The sequence below is a fragment of the Aptenodytes patagonicus genome, chromosome W, assembly GCF_965638725.1.
Source record: "Aptenodytes patagonicus chromosome W, bAptPat1.pri.cur, whole genome shotgun sequence".
Taxonomy (NCBI): domain Eukaryota; kingdom Metazoa; phylum Chordata; class Aves; order Sphenisciformes; family Spheniscidae; genus Aptenodytes; species Aptenodytes patagonicus.
Window position 1 is genome coordinate 13,889,396 of NC_134981.1, and position 19,483 is coordinate 13,908,878.

The 19,483-nt window shown below is 45.8% G+C and overlaps 1 protein-coding gene across 4 annotated transcripts in view; it reads right to left on the bottom strand.

Moving 5' to 3' along the window:
• Nucleotides 1-19,483, bottom strand: part of LOC143171933 (NAD(P) transhydrogenase, mitochondrial-like) — a 180,603-nt gene that overhangs the window by 125,755 nt on the left and 35,365 nt on the right. For all 4 annotated transcript variants that reach the window (XM_076361118.1, XM_076361116.1, XM_076361119.1 and 1 more), the window contains 2 exons: nt 18,388-18,547; nt 17,093-17,174 (listed from right to left, as the gene is read on the bottom strand). In XM_076361118.1, the coding sequence (XP_076217233.1) occupies nt 17,093-17,174; nt 18,388-18,547 (242 nt within the window). The remainder of the gene's footprint in view (nt 1-17,092; nt 17,175-18,387; nt 18,548-19,483) is intronic.

Sequence of the window (19,483 nt, forward strand, 5' to 3'; positions counted from 1 at the left end):
TGACCTTATTGACTCAGGTATCTCTAGAGTATGCATGTTTATCACAGCCTAACACTCCAATCCAACAGAAAAATTAGCAGGTACTCGACTTCAAGCACAAGACAATGCTTTGCTGAATCAGGTTAACGTGCCACTTTCTTCTCATGATTGATCTTAGGAGGAAAAAAAAATAAAAAATAAAAATAAATGCGAGGGAGTGAGAAGGTAGAGAGCTAAGAAGCTATACCAGTTTAAGAATAACAACTTCAGAAATGTTTTCAGAACAGCTCAAAAACAATTTACAGAAAATACACTGCTTATGAGTTACTAAAAATTCAGACAGGGTATCAGCCAGGGGGGTGTTAAGGCATGAGCGCAGGTCTGTAAGAGTAAAACCCTGACAAAATTCAGAACAGAGATGTTAAACTGATTTAGCTGCAACTCCCAAAGACATATTTTGGTCAGAAGCAAATCTATTTCTTGTGGGCAGACTGTACTCTTCTGCTCATCTACTGGCCCTGAATAAACTAGGCAGATCATGCCTGCTGTCCTGTGCATTTTCTGTCTTTCCAGCTCTTGAGCTATCACCAAATGTAATGCTGACTCAAGCACATCAGAAATGCCTCAGATGAATGTTGTATAGGGCTGAATCTAAATGTTTAATAAGGAAGTGTACAGGTATTTTGGAATAGACAGAAAATACCCAAGAGAAAACTGTAAATTTTTGGATTTCTGAACAGAAATTTCTGAGCAGAAATCCAAGTGAGTCAGGAATACAATAAAAGGACTTCAGACAGACTTCTTGAGAAAGGAGGGAAAGACCGATAAATCAACTTGCCATGACAGAGGGATTGCCATGTATCTTTATTTCCTATTCCACTGCGATGGAAGCGGACCATCAGTGATGTGTTATTGACAAGTCACAGTCCAATCAATACAGATCACTTGTGAATCACTTGGCCAGTTGCCGAGGCGAGCTGCTCTGGAGACAGCCCAATCCACAGTGGAGCAGATGATCTTGGCATACAGGGGTGCTTCCTGAGGCAGGGAAACGCCAGGGCAGCAGAGACACCCACCAGGAGCCAGCAGCTCTCATGAGAGATGCTGAGGAGGCCTGGGCATTGCCAGAGCAACCGCAGCCACCCACACACCTATAAAAAAGCAGCCTAGGGAGCGCTGCAAACAGAGCGGGCAAACAGAACGTGGCGCGGCAGTTTGCGCAGAAGGGCATCATCACCCTACCAGCTCAAGAGGTGACTTCACCCTCTTGCACCCAGAAGGAGCTTAGCTATGGCATCCACCCAGCAGAAAGCTGTGTCCTTTGCACTCACCAGAATGGATGCGGCTACCCAAACAGAGCTCCCACAAAAACATGCAGCCATCCAGGTCTCAGGCTGCAGGGCATGCCAGAGCCTTTCACTAGTGACGGATGGCAGTAGTGAGAACAGTTGTGTGAGGTGTGACCAAGTGGATGATCTGCTCAGCTTGGTGGCAGAGCTACAAGAGGAAGTAGAAAGGTTAAGGAGCATCAGGGAGTCTGAGAAAGAGATAGACTGATGGAACCATGCTCTGCCCTCCCTGAGACAGAAACAGCCACCAGAAAAAACACAAGATCAAGGGAATCCTGTATCCTCCCCCCGCCAGGCAGAAGGCAGTAGCTTAAAAGAAAGGAGTGAATGGAGGCAAGTCCATACTTGGAGTGGCAGGCGAACCCCCTCCTTGCCTACCTCGCCTTCCCAGGTGCCTCTATACAACAGGTATGAGGCTCTGGATGTGGAAGGCCAGTCGATTGATGATGTGGATGATGGTCCATCTACACTAGAGGTGTTGCCAAGATCAGAAAGGCCTACCCCCCCATATCACAACCACCTCCATGAGAAAGAAAAGATGGGTTATAGTTGTAGGTGACTCCCTTCTGAGGGGAACAGAGGGTCCAACATGCCAGACAGACCCTCCTCTTTGGGAAGTCTGCTGCCTCCCTGAGGCCTGGGTTAAGGACATCACTAGGAAACTTCCTAGCCTGGTACAGCCCTCAGACTATTACCCATTATTGCTCTTCCATGTGGGTAGCGATAAAGCTGCAACACATAGTCCAAGGGCAATCAAAAGAGACTTCAGGGCCTTGGGACGGTTGGTAAGGGAATCTGGAGCACAGGTAATTTTTTCCCCTCTATCCTTCCAGTTGCAGGCAGTAACATTGGAAGAAACAGACGGACCCAGTCTATTAATGCATAGCTCCATGGCTGGTGTCACCGCCACAATTTCAGGTTTTTCGATAACGGGATGGTCTACGTGGCACCAAGCCTGCTGGTGTCGGATGGGATTCACCTTTCTCAAAGGGGGAAGAGGGTCTTTGCTCATGAGCTAGCGGGGCTCGTTGACAGAGCTTTAAACTAGACTTGAAGGGGGAGGGGGATAATATCAGGCTCACCCATGACAAGCTGTGGGACAACACACCAAGGTTAGAGGAACAGGGTGCTAGCAAGGGCCCTCAGCCTGTTGCTCTGAGACGTGCTGAAGTGCCTCTACACCAATGCACGCAGCATGGGCAACAAACAGGAGGAGTTGGAAGCCACCGTGACTGCTAGAAAGCTACGACCTAGTTGCCATTACTGAAACTTGGTGGGACGAATCCCATGACTGGAGTGCGGCTATCAATGGCTGCAGACTGTTCAGAAGGGACAGGTGAGGAAGGAGGGGTGGAGGGGTTGCCCTCTACATCAAGAAATGGATAGATTGTGAAGAGCTGTCTCTGAAGAATAGCCGCCATGAGCAGGTTGAAAGCTTACGGGTAAGAATTAGAGACTGAGGCAACAAAGGGAATCTTGTGGTTGGTGTTTAACGTTCGACAACAAGCCTTGGCAGAAGGAGACCTTCCTACTGTGGCATACCCTGTCATAATCAGTGAACAAGGTCCTAACAGTTGGCAGCCCCTTCAATGGGATTTGGTTAAGGAGTTAAGGCAGACCGTTATGCAATATGGATTGGGAGCGCCTTTTACACAGAGCCTATTGCAAAATATTGTGAAGGGACACTTGTTAACCCCTTTCGATACCAAAGCATTAGCTGATTTAGTATTTTCCCCTACACAAAGAGTGCTCTGGCAAGCCCACTGGCGAGAGCTCTGTGATCGTGCAGCTTTACAGAACTTGGAGCGGCGAGCGAGAGACCCGCTACGGGCCGCGGGACTCGCTCAGTTAATGGGGGAGGACCCTATCAATACGCCGCAACTGCAGGCACGGCTGGCGCCTGAAATTTTAAGACAATCAGCAGACCTTGCGTTTCAAGCAATGATAAAGGTCCCTGACACAGGACGACCGGTAAAATCTTTTACTAGCATTAAGCAAGGGAGCAACGAACCTTATATGGATTTTATCGACAAGCTCCAAGAAGCTATTCAAAAACAAATACAAAATCCTGAAGCCAAAGAGGCATTGCTTATGAAATTGGCTATAGAAAATGCCAATGAGGACTGTAAAAGAGTCTTACAGACATTGCGAAATCCGACCATAATAGACATGCTTGACGCGTGCAATCGTGTGGGTTCAATTACACATAAGAATGAGGTTTTTGCAGCCTGTTTAGCCGCTGCCTTGCGTCCCGGTAACAAAGCGTGTTTCCGCTGTGGAAACTCGGGGCATTTTAAACGGCAATGTCCTGAGAATCCTGTACAGAAGGGAGGATCAGAAGGAATTCAGCAGCCCCCTGGTATTTGCCCGCGCTGCCGCAAGGGGAGGTACTATGTTAATCAATGCCGGTCGAAATACGATCTCCGCGGTCGACCCTTGTCGGGAAACGGGAAGTCGAGCGCGAGGCAGGGGCGCGCACCGACACAAATGCCACCCCAAAATCCCCAACCCCAAAACCCCATGAGACCGCTGTCTCAGCAGGCCTGGATCACCTCAAGGCCAGAACCATGGGCAGTGCCGGAGTGGATGTCTCCACAGCCACCAACCTCTCTATAAACGATCAGACTGTGCACAGGGTGCCCCTCAATGTGAGAGGCCCCCTTGGCCAGGGGCTGAGTGCCCTATTGGTGGGGAGGTCCAGTGCTACTATGCAGGGTTTGTTTGTGTTACCTGGGGTTATCGACTCTGATTATACGGGACAGCTGCAAGCATTGCTATGGACCCCCTCTCCTCCAGTGTTTATTCCAGCTGGAAGTAGGATTGCACAGCTAGTTCCTTTTAAGAGTGTGGTTCGTAATCGGGATCCTATTCCTCGGGGGGCTGGTGGATTTGGGTCCACAGGTGAACCAAATATTTTTTGGACTCAGCTTGTCCAAAGAACTCAGCCCACTTTGACCTGCACTCTAAAGAATAAAGGCAGCAAACCGGAACAACTGGTAGTGAAGGGAATGATAGATACAGGGGCAGACGTTACTATCATCAGTACTGCAAAGTGGCCTGGATCATGGGAAACCATCCCGGTCAACACGGGGCTAGTGGGAATCGGAGGCCTGTCGACATCCAGGCAGAGTGCCAACTTAATACAGATTGTAAACCCGGAAGGACAGGTTGCAACTATTCGACCTTTTGTGGTTCCTGCGCCATTAAACCTGTGGGGACGAGATGTCTTGAGCACTTGGGGACTAGTGATTGGCACTGCTGATCCGCATCAACATTTTTAGCGGGGGGTCACTGGCGCTCGGCCCACCGTTCGACTCACATGGCTCACCGATCAGCCAGTGTGGGTGGATCAGTGGCCCCTATCACAGGAAAAGGCCGACGCGCTGCGAACGTTGGTGGACGAGCAAGTGAGTCAAGGACATCTGGTTCCCACCACCAGCGCCTGGAACACCCCAGTGTTTGTTATAAAAAAGAAAAGTGGCAAATGGAGACTTCTACATGATTTACGGCAAGTAAATGCCGTGATTCAAGATATGGGGACACTGCAACCAGGTATGCCTTCACCAACATTGATACCTCGTCAATGGGACATTGTGATTATCGATTTGAAAGACTGCTTTTTCACGATTCCCTTAGCGCCGGAAGATGCTCCCAGATTTGCCTTCTCTCTCCCAGTTGTAAACCATCAAGGGCCTAGGTTGCGATATCATTGGACGGTGTTGCCTCAGGGCATGAAAAACAGTCCACATTTATGTATGTATGTCAAAAACATTTGACATACATATGTCAAATGTATGTTGCGCGTGCGTTGTCACCCATAAGAAACAAATATCCTGACTTAATTTGTTATCACTACATGGATGACATTTTAATCACCGGACGAGACCCAAAGGAACTCATCACAGTTATGAAAGATATGTTGCAGGGGTTTAAGACATACGGCTTGCAAATAGCTCCTGAAAAGGTGCAAGTGCAAGCCCCGTGGAAGTACTTGGGGTGGAAGATTTTAGAACATACGATACAGCCCCAACCAATAACCTTGCAATCTAACATTAAGACACTGAATGACTTGCAAAAACTAGTAGGGACTATCAGTTGGGTGCGCCCATTACTAGGAATAGATAATGACATGTTAAATCCACTGTTCAAGTTGTTAAAGGGTGATCCCGAGTTGACATCTCCACGAGAATTAACGACAGAGGCCAAACAAGCGCTAGGAAAAATATCACAGGCACTTACCGAAAGGCAGGCACAATGCGTAATTGAAGGATTAGGAGTTAACTTGTATGTCCTAAATCAGTCCCAACAAGCAGTGGGCCTCTTAGGCCAATGGGACACCAAGGGTACCCAGGATCCCTTAGCCATCATTGAATGGGTATTCCTGCCGTATCAAGCACCAAAAACGATAGTGACAAGGGTGGAAATGTTTTCGATGCTTGTGCGAAAGGGACGCGCGCAATGTTTGGAACTAACGGGCACAGATCTTAAAACAATTTATCTCCCACTGACTAAAGACCACCTTAATTGGTGTGAGGCTAATAGCCTAGAACTACAGATAGCGCTGGAAAACTTTAAGGGACAAATTCTAATTCACTATCCATCTCACAAATTATTCTCCCTTAACGAGGAAATTAGTATAATTCCTGAATCGCTGAGTAGGGAGGTACCTGTCGAAGGACCCACCTTATTCACCGATGGATCAGGACGAACAGGTAAGGCAGTTATAGTGTGGTGCGAAAAAGGGGAATGGAAACATCAAGTTCACCATGTTGTAGGAAGTCCTCAGCTGGTGGAAATATACGCAGTAATTCAGGTCTTTCGCCAATGGGAGATGCCATTAAATTTGGTTACTGATTCTCAGTACGTCGCCAATGTTGTCAGGTGCTTGGAAAAGGCTTGGCTCAAAAAAGTTGATAACGAACCAGTGTTTTTAATGTTCAAACAGGTATGGGACTTGTTGAATCACCGCGTAAACCCGTATTACGTGCTCCACGTGAGGAGTCATACCTCTCTCCCGGGGTTTATATCAGAACGGAATGCGCGAGCTTATCGTCTCGCTGCCCCCGTATGGACAATCCCTGTACCAGACGTTTCTACACAAGCCCGATTGTCGCACGAGTTTTTCCATCAATCTGCCCGAATGCTGCGTCGACAATTTGGGTTGACTTGGGACACGGCACGAAGTATCGCACAAATGTGTCCTGACTGTCAGCAATTAGTTCCCATACCCCAAACAGGGGTAAATCCCCGAGGAGAAAAGGCCCTACAGATTTGGCAAGCCGATGTTACTCATATCGGAGAATTTGGCAAACAAAAATATGTGCATGTTTCCATCGATACGTTCTCCGGAGCTCTATGGGCGACCGCAGAGACCGGAGAAAAAAGCAAAGATTTTACGGCACTGGAAAGGGGCCTTTGCTGCTCTAGGGGTTCCACACCAGATCAAAACAGACAATGGGCCCGGGTACATAAGCGCAAAAACGCAGGCCTTTTTGGCACAATGGGGCATTCGACATATCACTGGTATCCCCTCAGAGCCAGGGTATCGTTGAGCGGGCTCATCTCACTCTCAAGCAGCTACTACAAAACAAAAAGGGGGAATGCTAGGGGAATCACCGCAAGCCCGCCTCCATAAAGCAGTATATGTGTTAAATCATCTTACAATGAGGGAAGACAGGACAGCAGTTGGCAGCCCTAACACGGTAATAGCGAGACACTTTACATCTTGTAACTCAGCTTCTCCGGTAGGAGAAAGGGCTCGGGTGTGGGTCAAGTCATTGGAAAATAGCCAATGGGAAGGCCCTTATGATCTTATAACATGGGGGAGAGGATATGCTTGTGTTTCCACAGATCGTGGACCCCGGTGGATACCTGCCCGCTGCGTTCGACCGTATCTGGACAAGGAGCCCAAGGAGCCCACAGATGCATCAATGGTTTGAAGTAGATTACTGGGACTTACACAAAGTATCTCATTCGATATTTGGGGAACCACCTAGTGGACCAGGCCGTGCCGGGGTATATAGGGGACCAAGTGGGTTGCCATTAGCCGTGGACTGGGAACACCAGGCGGCGGAGAACAGTCAACTGGATAATCGAGAGGTGACAGGAATTCCCTGCTTCCAGTGTCCCGGATCAACACATCACACATGGACTTTGTGCAAATGCGATAATTGCGAGAGAAACTGGTATTGTCACTCTCAGTTCCGGGCGGGAAGGTGCACAAGGTGTAAAGGGCATACCACTGGGAGCGCCGAACCACAGATTCTACAGCTAGTGTGTGGGAGATCACATTGTGTCCCCCAGCTGTGGACTGTGTGGGAAACGGACTGGGAAAGTACCAAACGACAGTGTGACAAACGACTTGGGTGGAAACGGAACAAAAAGAGAACGTAAACCATGACGCCAGTATGGGGGGGCGTCTTGTGGCTAATATCACTATGTGCAGTCGCTGTGTTATGGGCACCCTCACAGCCGAAGGAAAATATTTGGGTGACTCTGGCCAATCAGACAGGACAGGATTCCATCTGCCTGTCGATATCTTCCCCCGGTAACCCCTTTTCTACCTGCCTAGTGGGGCTTCCTTTAGATAATTGGGACTTGGGCCTGACTAGTCCTTTCAAGGAGGCCTGCAGGGGGGGACGACATGCCACTGACAATTGGGATGGATGCCTACCACATCTTAATCACTTGCCAATAGAACCTCAGGAACTCGAGCTATTAGGGTCCATAAAAATGGATTGGTGTTTGTATTTCAATTATTCAGGGGCCAATGTTTCCCGAGCCTGGTCAGTTAACGCTACCCTGGGAATCTATAAAAATGAATCACTGTGGTGTAACCACACAAGCAGCAATATATCTAAATCATCCAATGCACCTATAGGATTACCCAGGGGGGTCTTTTTAATATGTGGAGACCGGGCCTGGCCTGGCATTCCCTCTCATATTAAAGGTGGGCCGTGTTCGTTGGGAAGATTAACTCTACTAATGCCAAACACATCTATGATCCTAGACCACAGGAGGAGCACCCCTAAGACGCGCGGTAAGCGCAGAGCACATGCCTACACTTCACAATGTGATGATGCTGTCGACCTATGGAACCGGAACACTATAGCTGCGGTTGCAATCTTGGCTCCAGGTGCCGCAGCAGCAAAGAGTTTGGTCACATTAAATAAATTAGGATGTTGGCTAGCGAAACAATCAAATGCAACCTCTGAAGCACTAACGGGATTATTAATGGATGTAGATTCTATACGACATGCTACTTTGCAAAATAGAGCAGCGATAGATTTTTTTGCTTTTAGCGCAAGGCCATGGGTGTGAAGAGTTGGAGGGAATGTGTTGTATGAACCTATCTGATCATTCGGAATCAATTCACCGCAGCATTCAGATGTTAAAGGAAGGAGTACTGAAGCTAAGAGTGGAAGACCCCTGGGACTGGTTGGATAAATTATTCGGGAAATGGGGTCTAAGTGGCTGGTTAAAAGGACTAGCCAAGCTAGGAGGGCTATGCTTAGTAATGTTCCTTTGCATCCTGGTTTGTGTGCCGTGTCTGTTACAAGGTATGCGAAAAACGATTGAGAGATCAGTTTCAGCAGTGTTTCTAGTAAAACAAAAAGGGGGAGATGTGGGGATGGGAATCTCACTAAGGGACATTCCTGAGATTGATTTTAATGAGCAAACACTGTACCACCTGGCATGACAAGGCACTTAAGCAGAAAACAACAGAGAAAGGAATGTGCAGCTGGAAGGAGAAAAACAAGATAAAGACCATGAAGGCATTTTGCATGATCAGGAAGAACGGGCCAATCTGCTAGAGCATAGATGCGCGTGAACACAAGGCTATAACCTATCTGCAAGCTGCAGGTAGCGCGTGTACACTTCTGCTTGCTATAAAAGATGCTAACAAAAAGCAATAAAGGTCTTCGGTTGCCATGCCTGCCAGAGTCCGTGCCGCTTTTCACCCCCACACATGGGCATGAACCTTAACTCAATGCAATAACCCTCCCAAGAACCCAACTGCAGGGAAGAAAGAAGAGCCTGCCTCCACAAAGCATCACAAACTGACCTAGTAAGGTCACCCAGAGCTGAGCTGACCCATATGGAACCAATGGCATACCTACAATACACACCCAGGAGCATGCAGCTACAGCTGCATCCTTGCAGAAGCAGATCAGGTACAGAAAGGTTTGCTAGTTCTCTCTAGCTACATCGATATGGCACTTGAGCTAACAGATCTGCTGGACTCCATTCGTCCCTCCATCTGCAGCATTAATAATTCAGAATCCACCCAGTTAATTTGACTATAAGAAAGAAACTGAGAACTGACACACACACACACTTAGTGTCTTCCCAGTAAACATACTTCAGCTTCCTAGAAACTTGCATCAGCACACATTGTTCTTAAGCTGCCATTCAGTGCTGTGACAGTGATTTCCATCTTATGCACACCTGAGCTATGCAGTATGTTAAGACTGATTGGGACAGCATCTTAACTGCTCATCCTTTAAAATTCTTCCAGATTTTCTTATAGATCAACAAAGAATGATGACTGTAAACTGAAATAATTAAACAATTAAAATTAATCAGTTTTATTTATTAAGTTTAGAGAAATGTGCAAGTGGTACCCATCCACATGTTCTATTACTCACAAGCAATTCGAACCATGGAGAGAAAAAAACCCAGAACCCTAAACACATTTGATTAGAGCTCAGGTAACAATAAAAATTCAAAAATGCAGATATAACACTAAATCCATTCTGTCACATTTTCAAATATGTAAGAAAGCTGTGTTTCCATGTGCTCAAAAGTACAAATGCACAAATTTAAACCCCAGTCATAAAAGGTTATGCATCATGTTATATAAATCTGTGCTCTTCACTGAGAATGTTATGGCTATAGGCAAAGTAAATGAAAACAACAGTGTCTCTGGATCAATCATGAGCCATGAAGCAAAAAAAGACCATATGACAGATGCAATTTTTCTTGGCACAGTATGGGCATTACAGACTGATGACAATCGTACATCCACACTGGCACCCTTCCACAGTGGATGTGTGAGAGTGTCACTACATCTGGATGGTGAACGTACTAGGGTCCCGAGGCACTCTAGGCCTACTGAAACCAGAGGGACAGCAGCTGCACTCAATGAACACCGTGGGAGCTCCACAAAGTGATGAAAGGCCTAAATGACCACAAACTGTAAATACAGATTTATTTCATTAAAATACCAGGTAACCACTGCAGTGATCCCTTCCTGAAATTGACTCATTTCAAGTATAAGCCAGTTATTTCAAGGATTCATTCACATTTCTCCCCTGCAAAACCAACATAAAAGGCAAAACCAATAATCTTTTATATCACCAAGATTGCTAAAAAATAAAGCTTGCCCACACAGAAGCACTGAAAGGAAAGCTAAGAGCACGCGACACATCGCATTAGCCAAGAAAGGTTCTTTTGTTGCAGAACTAATGGGTCTTCAAAATTTTTAATGCAATTTGGACACACATACAGCTTTTGCTAAACATGGAGAAATAAGGTGTTAAGAGAACTGCTCCAGGAAGCAGATACATCAGCACGCACCCTCTTTTCTCACATATGCATGCACAAATACATCTAAAAAGCAATTTTATATGCAAAACTGCAACATTCTGGGTCAACACTAAACAAGTAATTGCTGCTAAACCCTACAACCACCCTGCTGTTATCCATCACAACACATGCTGTAAAACACTGCGAAGACTTATACACAACTTTTCCATGAACTTGGAAAAATAGTGGAAGAAGAAAAGCAAAACAAAAAAAACCACCCCCACTAATTGCTGGAATATTGATTCCACAGGAAAGTCACCATCTGATTGAAATAAACACATGGAAATCAGAGAATGAGTCTGGCTAACCAGCATCTGTCCAAATATCTTGTTTCAAATGAAAACTGAACCTTGACTAATTTTAAAATATTAAATTACCATAATTAGAAAATAGCTTCCCAAACAATCAGCAAGGGAGGCATGATGTTAGCTTTCCAGTACTTTCAATACCTATAAGGTCTATGAAAAACTGAAGTAGGAAAGGACTTGGGCCAATACTGGCACCTAAGAATTCTCTCTGCTTTTTGGAGTAGCACTCCAGCAGAATAAGTCCATGGGACTGGTCACGTGCACTCCAATAATCCTTCCATGCAATACTCAAAGAACTCTAACCACCATATTGCTTACAATAGCAAAAATTTATGGGAACCTGATAAGAGTAGATCTAAAATGCTTAAGGGATTAGAGTATTTGTCACGAGAAGAGAGGCTGAGAGCTGGGATTCTTCAGCCTGGAGAAGAGAAGGCTCAGGGGAATCTTATCACTGTGTATAAATACTGATGGAGGGGAATAAAGAAGACAGAGCCAGATTCTTCTCAGTGGTATCCAGTGAACAGACAAGAGGCAACAGTCACAAACTTAAATATAAGAAAAACCTGTTTTATTCTAAGGATGATTGAACATTGGAACAGATCATCCAGAGAGGCTGTCAAGTCTCCATCCCTGGAGACTGGATATTCAAAACCCAACTGGACAAGATCCTAAGAAACCTTCTCTAGTTGACTCTGCTTTGAGCAAGGGGGCTGGCTGAACTAGACAATTTCCAGAGATCTCTAACTTCAACAATTCTGTGATTCTGTGAATTCAGGTTACATTAAAATAGTGACAGAAGTTTACATCTTCAGACCTTCCTGTGTTCACTGGCTGCTTTCTAAACAAATCAGACTTCAGAAACCTTAAAAGCATGGTGTGAGAAAAGATACCACAGCCCTAATGCTTGGAAGAGGCAAAGGGAAATCAGGCAGTATATCCTGTGGAAGCTAAAATCCTGCTGCTAACATAAGATCACATGGATTGACTTATGAGGATTTCAAGGAACGTAACAGACAGGAGACCTACTTTTAACAGAAACACTGTGTGCAGCACATTGGTCCAAACACAGGAGCTCTTGAGCATATGCAAAACACCTCTCATCAATACACACTGAATGTCTTTAGCTATCCAGAGTGCAGAAGGGGTTAGTGGACGAGTAGAAAGATAAGTTTAGGTGACTCTCTTCTGAGAGGTACGGAGGCACCCATTTGCCAATCAGATGCACTCTCTAGAGGCGTGCTGCTTACCAGGGGCTTGCATCAGGGATGTCACCGAGAGGCTACCAAGCCTCGTACAGTCCACTGACTATTATCTGCTGCTGCTGCTTCATATGGGCACCAGTGATGCAGCCAGGAGCAGTCTGAGGACTATCAAGGAGGACTACAGAGCACTGGGAGCGGCGGTAAGGGACTCAGGAGCGCAGGTAGTTTCTTCATCAATCCTGCCGGTCAAAGGGAAGGGGTTTGAAAGGGCCAGTCAAATCTGACGAGTCAACAAATGGTTACGGGACTGGTGCCACAGCCAGGGGTTCGGCTACTTAGACCATGGGACTCGCTTTGAGAAACCTGGTCTACTGGGGGCTGACGGGGTCCATCTGTCAGAGAAGGGGAAGAGCATCTTCGGTCATAGGCTTGCCAAGCTGGTGAAGAGGGCTTTAAACTAGAGATGCCGGGGGAGGGGAACCTCAATCCATCCCACTCCTACCAGTTTGATGCCAGAGCCAGCAATAGATGCCCAGAGCCTGGAGAAGGAACACAGGTCAGCAGGAGAGCACCTGAAGAGCAGCACAAAGGAACTCCAGCCAGTAAGACAGCTTCATCGGGGGCCCAACTTAAATGCCTCTATGCAAACGCACGTAGCATGGGGAATAAACAAGAGGCATTAGAGACGTGCGCACGCCTGCAGGGCGATGTGGAGACGTGGTGGGATGGCTCCTATGCTTGGAGTGTTGGGATGGAGGGATACAGGCTCTTTAGGAAGGACAGGCAGGGGACATGAGGAGGGGGTGTCACCCTCTATGGCAATGACCAGCTGGAGTACATGGAGCTCTGCCTGGGGATGGATGAGGAGCCGACCGAGAGCTTATGGGTCAGGATTAAAGGGAAGGCAGGGACAGGTGACATTACGGTGGGGGTCTGCTGCAGGCCACCTGACCAGGAAGAACAAGTGGATGAGGCCCTCTATAGACAGACAGGAGCAGCCTCACGCTCACAAGCCCTGGTCCTCATGGGGGACTTCAACCACCCCGACATCTGTTGGAGGGACAACACGGCAGGGCATAAGCAATCCGGGAGGTTCCTGGAATGCGTCGATAACAACTTCCTTCTCCAAGTGGTAGAGGAGCCAGCGAGGAGAGGGGCTATGCTGGACCTTGTTCTCACCAGCAAGGAGGGGCTGGTGGGGAATGTGAAGCTCAAGGGCAGCCTGGGCTGCAGTGACCACAAAATGGTGGAGTTCAAGATCCTTAGGGCACCGAGGAGGGCGCACAGCAAGCTCACTACCCTGGACTTCAGGAGAGCGGCCTTTGGCCTCTTCAGGGATCCGCTTGGTAGAGTGCCATGGGACAAAGCCCTGGAGGGAAGAGGGGCCCAAGAAAGCTGGGTAATATTCAAGGACCACCTCCTTCAAGCGCAGGAGCGATGCGTGCCAACAAAGAGGAAGTCAGGCAAAAACGCCAGGAGGCCTGCATGGATGAACAAGGAGCTCCTGGACAAACTCAAACACAAAAAGGAAGCCTACAGAGGGTGGAAGCAAGGACAGGTAGCCCGGGAGGAATACAGAGAAATTGTCCGAGCAGCCAGGGATCAGGTTAGGAAAGCTACTAAAGCCCTGATAGAATTAAATCTGGCCAGGGATGTCAAGGGCAACAAGAAAAGATTCCATAGGTACGTCGGGGATAAAAGGAAGACAAGGGAAAATGTGGGCCCTCTCCAGAACGAAACAGGAGACCTGGTTACCTGGGATACGGGGAAGGCGGAGGTACTCAATGACTTTTTTGCCTCGGTCTTCACCGGCAAGTGCTCGAGCCTCACCGCCCAAGCTGCAGAAGGCAAAGGCGGGGACTGGGAGAATGAAGAGCCGCCCACTCACTGTGGGAGAACATCAGCTTTGAGACCATCTAAGGCACCTGAAGGTGCACAAGTCCATGGGACCTGATGAGATCCATTCGCGGGTCCTGAAGGAACTGGCGGATGAAGTTGCTAAGCCACTATCCATCGTAATTGAGAAGTCGTGGCAGTCTGGAGAAGTTCCCACTGACTGGAAAAGGGGAAACATAACCCCCATTTTTAAAAAGGGAAAAAAGGAAGACCTGGGGAACTACAGGCCAGTCAGTCTCAGCTCTGTGCCTGGGAAGATCATGGAACAGATCCTCCTGGAAACTATGCTAAGGCACATGGAGGACAGGGAGGTGATTCGAGACCGCCAGCATGGCTTCACCAAGGGCAAGTCCTGCCTGACTAACCTAGTGGCCTTCTAGGATGGAGTGACTACATCAGTGGACACGGGAAGGGCTACAGATGTCATCTATCTGGACCTCTGTAAGGCCTTTGACACAGTCCCCCACAACATCCTTCTCTCTAAACTGGAGAGGTATGGAGTTGATGGGTGGACTGTCCGGTGGGTGAGGAATTGGCTGGATGGTCACATCCAGAGGGTAGTGGTCAATGGCTCAATGTCCAAATGGAGATCAGTGATGAGTGGTGTCCCTCAGGGGTCCGTATTGGGACCGGTACTGTTTAATATCTTCATCAATGCCATAGACAGTGGGATCGAGTGCACCCTCAGCAAGTTTGCAGATGACACCAAGCTGAGTGGTGCAGTCGACACGCCAGAGGGACGGGATGCCATCCAGAGGGACCTGGACAAGCTCGAGAAGTGGGCCTGTGTGAACCTCATGAGGTTCAACAAGGCCAAGTGCAAGGTCCTGCACCTGGGTCGGGGCAACCCCCAGTATCAACACAGGCTGGGGGATGAAGGGATGGAGAGCAGCCTTGCCGAGAAGGACTTGGGGGTACTGGTGGATGAAAAGCTGGACATGAGCCAGCAATGTGCGCTCGCAGCCCAGAAGGCCTACCGTATCCTGGGCTGCATCAAAAGAAGCGTGGCCAGCAGGTCGAGGGAGGTGATTCTGCCCCTCTGCTCTGCTCTGGTGAGACCCCACCTGGAGTACTGCGTCCAGCTCTGGAGCCCTCAGCATAAGAAAGACACGCACCTGTTGGAGTGGGTCCAGAGGAGGGCCACGAAAATGATCAGGGGGATGGAACACCTCTCCTATGAGAAAAGGCTGAGCGAGTTGGGGTTGTTCAGCCTAGAGAAGAGAAGGCTTTGGGGAGACCTTATTGCAGCCTATCAGTACTTAAAGGGGGCTTATAAGAAAGATGGGGACAGATTTTTTAGCAGGGCCTGTTGCGACAGGACAAGGGGGAATGGCTTTAAACTAAAGGGGGGTAGATTTAGACTAGATATAAGGAAGAATTTTTTTACGCTGAGGGTGGTGAAGCACTGGAACAGGTTGCCCAGAGAGGTGGTGGATGCCCCATCCCTGGAAACATTCCAGGTCAGGTTGGACGGGGCTCTGAGCAACCTGGTCTAGTTGAAGATGTCCCTGCTCATTGCAGGGGGGTTGAACTAGATGACCTTTAGAGGTCCCTTCCAACCCAAACCATTCTATGATGTGGACTGTGGATTTTTAACCAAAGGAGGGCATCGAACATTAGTGTGGTTAAATTTTTTCCAGCATTGTTTCAAACATGCCAGTCAGAATCGGATGTTACTGTCCATTTTGTTTTGTGTGGGGTAGTGGTTTTTTGTTTGGTTGGGTTTTTTGGGGGAGGTTTGGGGTTTTTTTTTTTTGTTGCTATTAATGCAAGTCAGTTATCCCAGGAAAGAAATAAGTCCTGTGTTCTTGGTGTAGAGGCTGCTACCTGATCTACTCTTCCATTTCATACCAGACTGACCCCAGCAAACACTTTCTCCATACTGCAAGGAGGCCCTCATTTCCTGCCTAGAATCCTCAACTCTTCCCATCACACCCCTTTAACTATTCCCGAACAGTTTCACAAGCAGAGGGGTCAGTTTCCTTAGGAAATTAGGACTTAAAAAAATAAAATAAAGCTACTTTAGCCTAGTAAACAATCCCCCTTAACAGAGGTTTCTCTAGGAGGCAATTCAAAGCACTTAAGTTAGGCCTGTGCTCTCTCCCCATTGACTACAAGCATAGAAGAAAAACTATTCTCCCTACACTGAAGTCAGTTGCGATTACTCTGCACAGTAAGTTTGTCAGAGTGACTGCTTTCAGAGTTCTCCAAACTCCAGCTTTAGAAAAGGCTAACTCTTCTCTTGAACAGAATACAAAAAGCTACATTGAAATTTTTTTTTTCAAAAACAACTTCACTGCTTTTTTTGTAGAAGAGTACTACTATATCTAAAGGCAGAGCATGTGTATCTAAAGGAGCTAACTTACCTTACAAAAAAAAGAGTAAGATTTTGTTACTACAATACAGTAGTATTAAATTTTAAAGCCATTCTTTTTAACTAAACTTCAGCATGACACCAAAGAAACAAGAAATAAAATTATTTTCCAACTGCTGGGGCTACTTCCAAAACCCAAATTTAAGAACAGTCTAACGTATCTTAATCCCCTGAAATAGTAAAAGGTAGAAATACCTTTTACACTAAAGCATGAAATTTCTAGGTATTCAGCTATAAGTTAATAAGACTAGAGCATTCCTCCAGCTAGTATTTCTGAGAGAGAGATCAGCGTAAGAATGACTGCTGAAAGAAAGATTAAACCAAAACACAGACTTGTAGGAGATTTTAATGGAATGAGGAAAAAAAAATTAATACTTTTCATCAAGTACTTACCTGACATTTTTCCCTTGTTCTCTCAACATCTTCACTAGATCAGCTATGGGGTACTGAGCTTTTGCTGCACACAAACCATAACCTGAAAGAATTTCCAAATTTTAAGCTATTTTTCTGTTTCAGCGTAGACAGAATAGTTATGGGGAATAAGTGTACCTTCCACACAAACAGAAGCTCTCAATTAAAAATAAACAAAACAAACAACATATACATCAGACACTCATATATTCCCAGGGGAGTTTCAGCCTGACCACTGTAATTCAGTAGCTGAATATGGCTTTTAGCAGCAAATAATCTTTTCAGTCTTTCTATCTGAATTAATTCAGCAGAGCAATAAAGCCCAGGAAGAAAATGCAGAGTATAAATTATTAATGGTGTCCTCAAGGTTTGACCACAGGAGCAAGAGACAAACTCCTTGAAGATGTTTGCAAGCTTTGTTTGAAACAAAGGTAACTTCCCAAATTAGAACCCTATCTCATTGATGTTTTAATTTAAGCTGAAGCAAAATGAAAGACTACTTTGGTTTTTAGCATTCTTCTCCTCATTCCGATGCTAAAATATAATTTAACACAATAGTTGTGCCATTCAGTTGAAGGAAAACAAGTCTTGAACTACTCCCCACCTGACTTCTCCTAACAGGAAATGTGCTACTGAACTATATAAACCTATGGCCAACATAAGAGTTTCAGAGAACTCAGGATTTTGGTTTTCAGGGTTTTTTCTACTTTGATTCCAGTATTTATTGGATACTAATTAAGTTTGAGATTTTTTTTCTGCAGGCTTTTTAACAAAACAATGCAGAATTGAGCAAGTAGACAAGAAGCATAAACAAAATCCTCTCTTTCAGTAACTTAAGGGACAGCTATTTTGTTATTGGTACTATTGGTACTGTGGTAGTGCTTAGAAACTCGCACCACAACAGCTATACACAAAATTAACTGTAAACATAATTTACAAAAGACAGCCTTTATCCTGAAGAATTTAAAATCTAAATAAATAGGACAAAGTTTGAAGAGACACACACAAGGAAAAAAAAAGTGATATACACATTTCTACACAGAGGAATAATGACTAACCTGTGAACAAAAACAGATCCCACAACCCCAGTCAACATTTGACATGCTGCTGCTATGTTGCAACTGCAAGACAGGCTACAGATTTTTTGTTTTGTTTTGGGTTGTTTGTTGCTTCGGTTTGTTGGGTTTTTTTTTTGTTTTTTGGGGTTTTTTTGTTTGTTTGGTTTTTAAATAATACATCCTCTGAACATCTTGCTGTATGAGTCAAGAGTGTCTTACCTGGAGTAATAATAATGTTATTGGCTTCCTTTATCATTTCAATTGCATTGTCCACATTGATTTCCGTGTGGGTTCCAGTAATTTCCATGGGCTTCCCACCAGCTGTTGATGTGGTGCCATAGCCCCCTAGAATCACATTTGCAAGGGAACGGTTCATAGCCTGAAACACAAGAGGTTTCTGATCACCTAAAGATGAAATCCAAAAACAAAGGAGAGATGACCACAAATAAAACTAAAGATATTAAAACCTTCCTGACAGTAGTCTTTGTCTGCTGGTTTCGCCTGTTTTCAACTCAAAACTTCTTAAAACAGGCTCCTTAAAACAGAGACCCAGATTAAAACAGCAATAGCCAAACATCAGCTTCTAACACATTACACACATAAGAGATCATCAGCATTTCCCCAAGGCAAAGAACAAAACAACACAAATTAAAAAAAAAACACCTCAGCAAGTATTGGTCTCTTTCTGTTCTTAAAAGGGAGGACTATAAAAGAATGCATATTTGATGACAGATTTTTTTTTTTAATATATAAATAAAATATACACACAATTTTTGCAAGATATTTTCTTAAGTTCTTGAGCAATTCAACACAAACACAGAACTGCTATATGACAGCATGGAAGCCATGTAGCTCTTACAGGTAGCGCAGAAGCAAAGCTTCTACAGCATTAAGACAGAAAAGAACAGAACAAAGCTAAGTAGCCACACAAAACTAACCAAATACTAACTCAAAACAAATTGTAATGAACTGAAGGGGGCCATTAACTTACTGTCCGAGCAACAAAGGGGAACAAGAGATCTTAAACTAGGAGCTTTAAGAGGAGAACACATCCTGAAAATTCAGCTCTGTAGATACATAGCCAGGAAAAGCCACTGGCTAAATGCTTTCACTGGCACATCTCCTTGTGAGTGTGGTCCCAAAGCAATATCTGGAAGTAGGCAAAACTTGTAACTGCAGTAAACAAAACTTTAGAAGCAGGAAAGGAACATGATAAATCGCTTCTTTAAACAAGCATGCGTATCATACATCTGCTGCGCTAGCTCAGAAACCACAGCAAAATTTAAGAATGGATCTGGAGGCACACATACAAGCA